This window comes from Electrona antarctica (assembly GCF_951216825.1).
Source record: "Electrona antarctica genome assembly, chromosome: 23".
Lineage (NCBI taxonomy): Eukaryota > Metazoa > Chordata > Actinopteri > Myctophiformes > Myctophidae > Electrona > Electrona antarctica.
In genome coordinates this window covers 19,985,293-19,995,034 of record NC_136804.1, presented here as the reverse complement: position 1 = coordinate 19,995,034, position 9,742 = coordinate 19,985,293, and the positions used below count along the sequence as shown (strand labels likewise).

The 9,742-nt window shown below is 41.5% G+C and overlaps 1 protein-coding gene across 2 annotated transcripts; it reads right to left on the bottom strand.

Moving 5' to 3' along the window:
- Positions 1-30: 30 nt before the first annotated feature.
- On the bottom strand, positions 31-7,304 carry LOC306916121 (tetraspanin-8-like). Of its 2 annotated transcripts, none has more exons than XM_079493861.1 (10): positions 7,239-7,304; positions 6,912-6,986; positions 6,678-6,740; positions 4,569-4,685; positions 3,307-3,381; positions 2,519-2,617; positions 2,089-2,232; positions 1,082-1,129; positions 799-882; positions 31-541 (listed from the first exon to the last, which is right to left on the bottom strand). In XM_079493861.1, exons 2-10 carry the CDS (start codon positions 6,969-6,971, stop codon positions 440-442), a joined length of 792 nt encoding a protein of 263 aa, XP_079349987.1. In that variant the 5' UTR covers positions 6,972-6,986; positions 7,239-7,304; the 3' UTR covers positions 31-439. The 2 variants fall into 2 exon arrangements, with proteins under 2 accessions (XP_079349987.1, XP_079349988.1); XM_079493862.1 differs by having other exon boundaries at positions 7,243-7,289.
- Positions 7,305-9,742: the final 2,438 nt, after the last annotated feature.

Below are 9,742 nucleotides of genomic sequence, written 5' to 3'. Positions count from 1 at the left end.
TCATCATCATCATAACAAGGGCAACAAAGTGATTCATAATTCTAATTTAATACGTCATTATTAGGAAACTTAACAACTTCCAACCTGGTCATTATAAGGCAAAGGTGTTCAAATTATGAAAATAAATTAACATTTTTCAAGTATATAGTATAGTGTTATATTTAAAATTTGACATTGTAGACTGTCTCAGCTTTTCAAGGTGTCAAAAATGTGTCTAAAGGCTCACAAACTCACAAGCCCAAACATTGTGAGCTTGTAGTTATCAAGTAAAGTAGAAGTACCGCAATATTGAACTTAAGTAGGCTACAGTACTTGATGGAATATAGCTTACTTAGTTACTTTCCACGACTGACTGTCACTGATATTTTTATCCAAAAACCTTGTTTTTGTTGTTGTCAAACATGAACACTAAAAATTGTCTGTCTGTCTGTCTGTCTGTCTATGCAAATCTATGGAACGGAATGTTAGAGTTTGATCCACTCTGCTGCTCTGTCGCCCCCATACTGTAGATGAGAGACAGGGACAGCATGACACCCACCATCTGTAACACACACACACACACACACACACACACACACACACACACACACACACACACACACACACACACACACACACACACACACACACACACACACACACACACACACACACACACACACACACACACACACACACACACACACACACACACACACACACACACACACACACACACACACAGTGTACAGTCAGGGAGACAGTCATGTCCTCATCCTGCTTGTTACATAAAAATAGATCGATAGATTTTATAGTTACCGCAGTGATAGCAAATCCAAAGGTGATTCCTAAGATGACTTTGATGCTCCGATCCACAAAGTCAAGTAGTACTGGACCACAAGGCTACACACACACACACACACACGTCACACACTTGAATGAATTCACATCTACTTGAATATTAGTGTGTGCGTGCAGCGTGTGTGCATGCGTGCGTGCGTGCGTGCGTGCGTGCGTGCGTGCGTGCGTGCGTGCGTGCGTGCGTGCATGCATGCATGCATGCATGCATGCGTGCGTGCGTGGCACTGCGTGCGTGCGTTACCTCTTTATAGATGCTGACTGTGTGAGTTATTTCCTCTCTGCCGTTAAACTACAAACAAACAACAACACACTCCTCAACAACAAGGCCAAATATTGGACATACATTTTATTCCAAATGGACGCCAAATACTGGAAAAACATTTTTATTCAGAATGGATGTTGTGTCTAATGTATAGTCCACTGTCTGAATTTATGTTGTGTCTAATGTATAGTCCACTGTCTGAATTTATGTTGTGTCTAATGTAGGCTATAGTCCACTGTCTGAATTTATGTTCTGTCTAATGTATAGTCTACTGTCCGAATGTATACCTATGTTGTTCCCTATACAACACTATAGCCAAAGTTCCAGGCATGCTAGACTTCTCCCTCCAGAGTCCCAACCTGTGGATTGACCTCTGACTTCCCCCCTCTGTCACTATAGTCCACTTGCCATGAATGTGAACCCAGGCATGTTGAGTACACCAAAGTTTTATGTTAGAAATGTTGAGTATGGGTCCCCAGCATGTAGAAACTGCCGGATGCTAACTTTTCATAAGCAATTTTCATAATTGGCATAATATGTGACTCATCATGCTTTAACATGTGACGTGTCAAACTAGGGGGTTTTCATGATGCTGAATTCATTCCAAGCATTAGTTTTGCATAAAAAACACTCCTTGGGCTAAAAACGGCCAACATTCCAAGCATTAGTTTTGCACAAAAAACACTCCTTGGGCTAAAAACGGCCATAGCCGCCATCACAAATGTGATGATGTTATTTGCACATTTGGGCAAGTGTTTCTACATGCTGGGGAGTCGGGACCATACTCAACATTTCTAACATAAAACCTTGGTGTACTCAATATGTTCACAATGGGGCTCTATGGGCTGGCAAGTATTCTACACTCACTCCAATACACAGTAAATAGTACAGCAGTGGAGTGACTCCACTGGTGTACTATTTACTGTGTATTCACCACATGTGAGTATAGGTCTTGGACTTGTAGGTGGTTTATTGTATTTATTTACCAGATATCGTGAGTAGGTCTTGTAGGTGGTGTTGGCGCAGCGCAGTGTGTCCTGCTGCTCTTCACTGGGACACAGACAGCTGTCTGATACATGTCCTCCATCTGTCTCCCAGTCACTGGGACCAGTCAGACCACAGCAGCCAAGCTACAACACACACACACACACACACACACACACACACACACACACACACACACACACACACACACACACACACACACACACACACACACACACACACACACACACACACACACACACACACACACACACACACACACACACACACACACACACACACACACACACACACACAGTTCAAATGTTAATTGGCATGCCCATATAGTAGTAGTAAGTGTCTCGTGTGTGTGTGTGCGTGTGCGTGTGTGTGTGCTGTGCGTGTATGCTGTGCGTGTCCGTCAGGTGGCACCTTTGCCTCTAAAACCTTCAGATTGGTCCTCTGCTGTTCATTTTTCATGATAGCTCTGACCACATCTGGCATAGAACTTCCACTCAGCCCTTCCTTTATCTGTGGACAGGAAATGACATGTTACACCACCTTCCTGTTCACCACAAGGTAAGATGTGATCAAAATGTATTGATTTATATATTTTTTTATTTACATTTTGGAAGAAAAACAAAAGCTCATTTAATGTTGTGCTGCATAATGTTTAGGTGCCCACTGGACCTGTATCCTATGGACAAATGTGCCACATTGAGATTCTGTTTCACCAGCAGATGGCAATCAAGAACATGAAACAGACCAGAATGAATGGAAAGTCTATGAGACTTACCTTGAATCAAGAGGTTCCATATCCACCATCCTTGATAATATTAGCCTAGATATAAACTTGGCTATTCCAGCTCAAAATACAAATTTTGAGCTTTTCAACATTTAAGTTGAGCCATGCAATTTGTGATTTTGGTATTGGGGGACAGTTAGTGTTTAATTAGTTAGTTAAATACATTAACAACAATCCTTCCATGTTCCTTAGACTGATATAGATATAGATACCACCCATCCCCCCCCCCCCCCCCCCCTCAGATATGTAAAACAATAAAAACAATCATTTCTTTTTTTTAAAGAAATACAAGCTCAGTCGCGATACCACATCATCATGAGCCTGTACTGTACATCAGCTATTTTCACTACTTTAAATGGAGCTTAATATATCTTGGGCTGCAAAGTTTGTTGGAAACCCTTGACAAATAACGTACCTGTGCGCTGGCGGTTATCCCATGCATCCCAAAGATAAACAAACTGACTGATCCTCCCAGCATTGCTCCAAGGAACTGCCAAGTTACATAAACAAAGGAATGGTTTCCTGTTATGCTTGGCTTAATTGTCTGCGTCTGGTTTAAACAACAATGGAGATACATGCACGCACACCCGCACTCATGCACAGACTTACACACGTATTACTTGTGAGTCAAATTTTAGGATGCAGATTTTATGAATGGCATTTTAACAATTTCTGTTCTTTGCCATTTTTAACCTTAACCTTGTAGATCTATTTCCAGTGCACGCTCCAGTGGCACCGGCACACAACTAACCAGCGGTGTAAAGTAATTAAGTGCAGGTACGAGGTACCTATACTGTAGTATTTGCAATTTTCTGTACTTTTACTTCTACTCCACTAACATCTCAGAGGCAAATATTGTACTTTTTACTCCGCTGAAATTAGGGTATTTGAAAACTTTAGTCACTAGTATACTAGCTTATAGATCTGCTATTTTCAAAGGATTTTTATACATTTTATACATTAGAAAACATTCTGCATAATGAGTACTTTTTTCTTTTGGTATACTTTAAGTATATTTAGATACTTTTGTACGTTTACTCAAGTAAATTGAATGCCAAACTCTTATTTCTATAATATTGATACGTTTACTAACAGTAAGTACCTTTTAATTCTTTATTAGGTGGCCACCTCATTGTTTGCATGTCCCGGAATGAACCGCTACAATACCGCTGCGTGACCTAAAGTGGCATCATTGAGCAGCCTAAAAGGGCCATTCACAGTTCACACTGCACCGCTCAGTTCACCCCATCTTATCGCTGCTTGCATCTATATTTGCTAATTGCCTTCCTGCTTGGCCACCATTATCGCTGCTTGCAGCTATATATATTTTAATTATTATTTTTTTTACTTTTTCCACCACTGCAACTAACCATAATTTTGCTGTACATGCGTGGTTTAATCTTTGAGACAAGCATGCTACTGGCAGGATCAACCATGGCCTCCTAAACCTAAATGCCTTACCCTATAACACCAACCTGGATCTTTTCCCAATTGTAATTGAAAGTCTACAGATCATTTTCTAAGCATAAAACAACCATTTATCTTGTAAAAAACCAGGACAATTGTCCTCACAATGTAAAATTATAATATACTGTAGGCCTACTTGTAATTTGGCCCTCAAAACGATAGTAAAGTTCACACGCACACATCCATAGAGTATTATATAATATATTGTACCAGACGTAGAAGGAGTTTCTTCTCCTTGTACGCTCCACACACTCCCAAACAGGACAGAAGGATACAGCTTCCTGCCAGGATGTAGAGCCACACCACGCCTACAGACACAGACTGCACCTAATCATAAAATAATCATCATCATTCATAATGTTTCACAGTATAGCAAATGAACATATCTAAAATATATCTGAGACAGACAGACAGACAGACAGACAGACAAGGATGGACAGATGGGGTCAGGTGGGGACAGGTGGAGAGAGACTTAACTCCCCCGGTGGACAAAATGGTACAGTCCATAGAGGATAGTGCACCAAAGCAATTATTTTTCTTAGCTGTGAAATGGCCCTTTAACCTGTTATGGCTGCTACATATAACCATAACAAATTAATGTGACTCTTACGCACCCATATAAGATGTAACAATAAAGAAACTTGTATGGTGAATTCAGCTGTCTAATTGCAATGACAGGTATAAGCCAAGTCAATCATGCAGGAAAGGACCTTTGTTAGTTCATATAGCTGGCATTGGCAAATATAAATGCACTGACACATTTTATCAAAACAAACAAATGTATTCCTTAAAACGTTGCTAAACCGTCTGAGTCTCGAAGTCTGTTCTTCACCCGTCAAGGTCTCCTTATCCCAGCAGCTCCGCAGCTGAATCAGTCAGCAACTCTTATTACAAGGTGTAGAATTGTTGTTATTAGGAATGAAAAGTGAAAACAGAGGAGAGCACCACCGGAAGAGGAGGGCTAAAGCAGAGTGAGTCTCTACACAGGGAATTGGGCGGTGCCCCCAGAGGCAAATTCCCTGCTGATGGATTCCCAGATTTGTGAAACAGTAACTCAACTTCCTTTTGATGCAGTTCTGCCACCAGAGTATAGAACAGAGATTAGAACGAAAACAAAAGAAAAGGGAAGTTGTTATTCTAACCGCACCATTATTATGGTTGAGGGATGACGTGCAACAATATAGTAGCCTATCTATTCACCGTGACACAAAAGCATTGGGCAGCTGACTTCCATATTATAAATCATATTGAGGTACTTTATCGCTCATCAGCAGACTGCATGTGCACTGTATGTTCCATGATTGCTCTGTGCGCACGTGCACATGCACGCACGCACACATGACACACACGTTTCAGTCTGCACCTCCGTATACCCCAACACACAGTATGGACCATAGCCAGCTTGCAGATCTGCTATTTTAGAAATACTTTATATACAGATACTAATCTCCTTACTGACATGTCCAAAATTGGGATGGTAGGGTTAAAGTGGTTAAGAAACCTAATGGGGCATAGCAGTAGCGGCCATTTTATGGTTCCACAAATTAAAAGCCCATCTTTCCCATAGAATAGAGATTTCCGAACATATTGATATTAATTATTTTAAGCCTGGAACCAAGCCATGATCCAGGCGATATATTTGATTCTGTGAAAGAAAACTACAAAATAATGGGTATAAATATGTGGCACCACAAAATGGCTGCCACTGCTATGCCCTATAGGCTATAGGCTGATCTAAGTGTGAGCTTGTAGATCGGCTATTTTTGGCAAATAGATTTGGTAGAGAGGGAAAACAGAGCGGACCATGTATTATCGATTCCTACACTCCCGAGGGTTAAATGAACACTGAGGATTTTACTTTGCCTATTTGACTCGAGTAAAAAGTTGTGCCTGAAAGTTGAAACATCTGTTCAACATTATTTTATTTTCCTTATTTTCCTTAAATGGCCGCCGTCTTTGCTACTGCGGTGTGTGTGTGCGTGCGTGCATGTGAGAGCTTTCTGAAGCTGTATAGAACGATTTCTGGATCTCAGCCAAACTGGAATGTAAACAGACTCCTTACTGGAATACAGCATTATGTAACACACACACACACACACAGACACACACAGACACACACACACACACACACACTCTCTCTCTCTTGGCTACAATTGCCTTTGTCCAAAGTGAAATTATACCGTCTCTGCTTGGTGCTGGAGCTGCTGAATTGATTTGAACGCAATTGAACACAATTGTTTCAATTCTACGGGATAGAATACCCCCAAATATATCCTGTCGAGCCGACAGACAGACAAACACAGATAGACAGACACTTACATTATGAGAGTTGAGGAAGTTGTTAGCCAGCAGTCCAAGTACCAGCAACGCACAGCCAGCAGTCTACAATCATGAAAATATTTGAAATAATACATTATGCATAGACTAAAACACGTTATAAATTTGGTTACTTTTGTACACAATTAACCTGTAGGATTTTACAGTGCACCTACTACTACTACTACTACTACTACTCATAATCATAATCATAATAATAATAATCATGTTACTTACTCCTAGTAGCAGACAGAACAGAATAAGGGCTGATTTCAGAGTGCTGTAGGGCTTGTCCATTGTCAAATAAGATTCCTTAACGTCAAAATAAAAGATGCTATTAAAAACAGGCTGAACACTTCAATGAACTAGCTTAATTAGCATGACATCTATCAGACAGCATTAAATGACTATTGTTGACATCTTAGAACTGACTAAACAGACAATGCGATTAAAATAATGTATAAGTCGAGCTGAAAAAAAGGCAATTATGTTAAACTAAACAATGAATGAATTAATTGAGACACCAAACTATAACAACTGAATTAAAAACATTAACTATGAAACCAACCTCAGCTTGTTTTATGATGATGAGTGAAGTCAGGGCAGTTTGTCTGAGAGACCAGAACCGACTGTGTGTGTGTGTGTGTGTGTGTGTGTGTGTGTGTGTGTGTGTGTGTGTGTGTGTGTGTGTGTGTGTGTGTGTGTGTGTGTGTGTGTGTGTACAGTAGGCTACCTTTGAGCTCAGTACCATATAAAGCCGCAGATGCTGCAGAGAGGGGAAGTCACAGAATTGTGAAATCTCTCAGAGAGAGAGTGTGTGTGAGCCTTGCCTTGCCTTGAGGCTGTGGTGACTGAGGATGAGGCACAGAATTGCAAAATCCCTCAGAGAGAGAGTGCGTGAGTGTTTGCGTGTGATTGACATCTTTATGAACACATTTTGTGAATAAAGAATTTATTTCCCAACCCAGATTAGTGACACATTTTTGTTTAACCCCAACATTTTTACAATGACGTTTTTTATTAACCTGGGCATTCCCCAGAATATAATTTGTCACGATTCCTTGTTCCATGTTGTCTCATTCTGAAGGGGTGAAAAAAGTCTATTTTTGAAATAAGGATGAAAAAAGGCGGAGTTATTTTTGTGTATTGTTCACAGCACACCTAACAAAAGACCATATTGATGATGGTTACATAAAATCATTTAAAGCAGCATTCAGTGATTTGGAAAAAAACCCGGTCCACCCGGTAACAAGATGTGCACATGCACACGCTCTACAGTGGGGGAAGTACAACAGACCAACAGCACGCGCACCAATGCCAGCCACACTCGATCATGATTGGAGGAAGGCACCTCTCATCCTGATTGGATGAAAGCTTTGCCACCCAAAGCCCAAACCGAAACTAGGGTTTTTTGACCCCAGGGGCTCACTGGGGACAGGGAGGAACTCCTTTTATGGTCAGCACACTTTATAGTAGGGAGGATTATCCAAAAAATATGAAAAAATAAGTGATAGTTGAATTAAGTGAAATCACTGAATGTACCTTTAAATGAGATGCATATGTAAAGTATATGACTTTGTTATAGTCTAAAGGCACATTATGTCAGTTGAGGAGATGTAGTTGGCCCTTGGGTGTTTTAATATTTTCTAATATGGCCCCCTTTGAAAAAGGTTTGGACACACCTGCCTTAAGGGCTCCATGTGGTCGAAAAACTATATGAATAAGAATATTACTGTACACAAACACACACGCACACACACACACATACACCCACCTTCCCTTAAAGATCTCACCTAGGCTAGGAAATGAAACGAACAACATTAACAAGCATGCATGTCCCTCTCGAAAATATCACCGATAATAATAATAATACCTGGAATTTATAGTGCTATTCTGAAGTCACATTACATATAAGCAAGTAAAAAAGAGATAAAAACAATAAAACACTAAACACAAGAGTTGATTCAAGGTCAACTCGGAAAGGAAACAAATATATAGGAAATTAAACCAATAAGACAGCCCTCCCGCGGCATGGCTGAGGGAAGTAGGGGTGCTGGGGGGGCTGTAGCACCCCCTCCCCCCAGGCACAGCCCCCCCTCGAACAGGAGAGAAAGAAAAAAAAAAGAGATTAAATATGCTGTATCACAGTATTGGCACCTTATCCTGGTTAATTGCCTGTGTCAGTTCGTTCATATATAACTTGCGTGTGGAGAGGGAAAGTAAAGGCCACGTTTGTGCGTGAAAATGCACGAAAATGCGCGTGCATGATGCGCGTGCACGCGCATTTTTGCGGCGCGCGCACCCCCAGGTACACGTTCAGCCCCTGCTAGTGTAAAGTACTTCCCGCGGGCCTGTCCCGCGGTCCCGACTCCCACCCAACCCCATGGAGGATTTCCACCCCTCCCTCAGTGTACCTCTCACCAAGGATAGGCCAGTCCTTGAGGGGGTTCCAGGGGGTCCCCTAAACGTGTTACTATACTGTAGCATCAAAATCAGTTGAACCACTTTAACCCTATATACTTCTGCTATTCAAAAATAGACGATCAACTTGGTCACAACTCGTCGCACCGTGCGCTGTGAGCTTGTAGATCGTCTATTTTCAAAGATTATTTAATTGAAAGTTTTGACATTTTTTGGGAATCCTACTATAAATGCTCCACGTCTCTGTGTGTGTGCGTGTGTATCTGTCTGTCTGTCTGTCTGCGTGTGTGTACGGTTGTAGTGCACATAACTCGAGAACCGTTTGCGTTCCACACCCCCGCAGGGAGTGCAGTGGCAGGTATCGAGTCGGTCGGACCCATGGTTCTCCAGAACCACCACAAAAGGCTCTGGTCAGGCTCTGCCAGTGGGCCTAAATCCCCTCACCTGTACAATTTCCAGCCTCTGCCTCAGCCAATTGATTGCCATGGCAACCCCACACCTGCCAATTGATTACTTAACCAGTCCACTTTTCACAGTCAGTTTGCAGCACTCTTCAGACACAGGCAGACAGACAGATACAGAGATCTCCATGTTGGACACAGACAGACAGTTAAAATGGGTGCTATGACAACAGACATTGCATACTA

Excerpts from the sequence above, each read along its gene's own strand:
- LOC306916121 (XM_079493861.1), bottom strand. The coding sequence starts at position 6,971 with ATGGACAAGCCCTACAGCACTCTGAAATCAGCCCTTATTCTGTTCTGT. Across the intron at positions 6,741-6,911 it reads TGTTCTGTCTGCTACTAGGA|ACTGCTGGCTGTGCGTTGCT; the intron begins GTAAGTAACATG and ends TCATGATTGTAG. Across the intron at positions 4,686-6,677 it reads ACTTCCTCAACTCTCATAAT|GTGCAGTCTGTGTCTGTAGG; the intron begins GTAAGTGTCTGT and ends TTTTATGATTAG.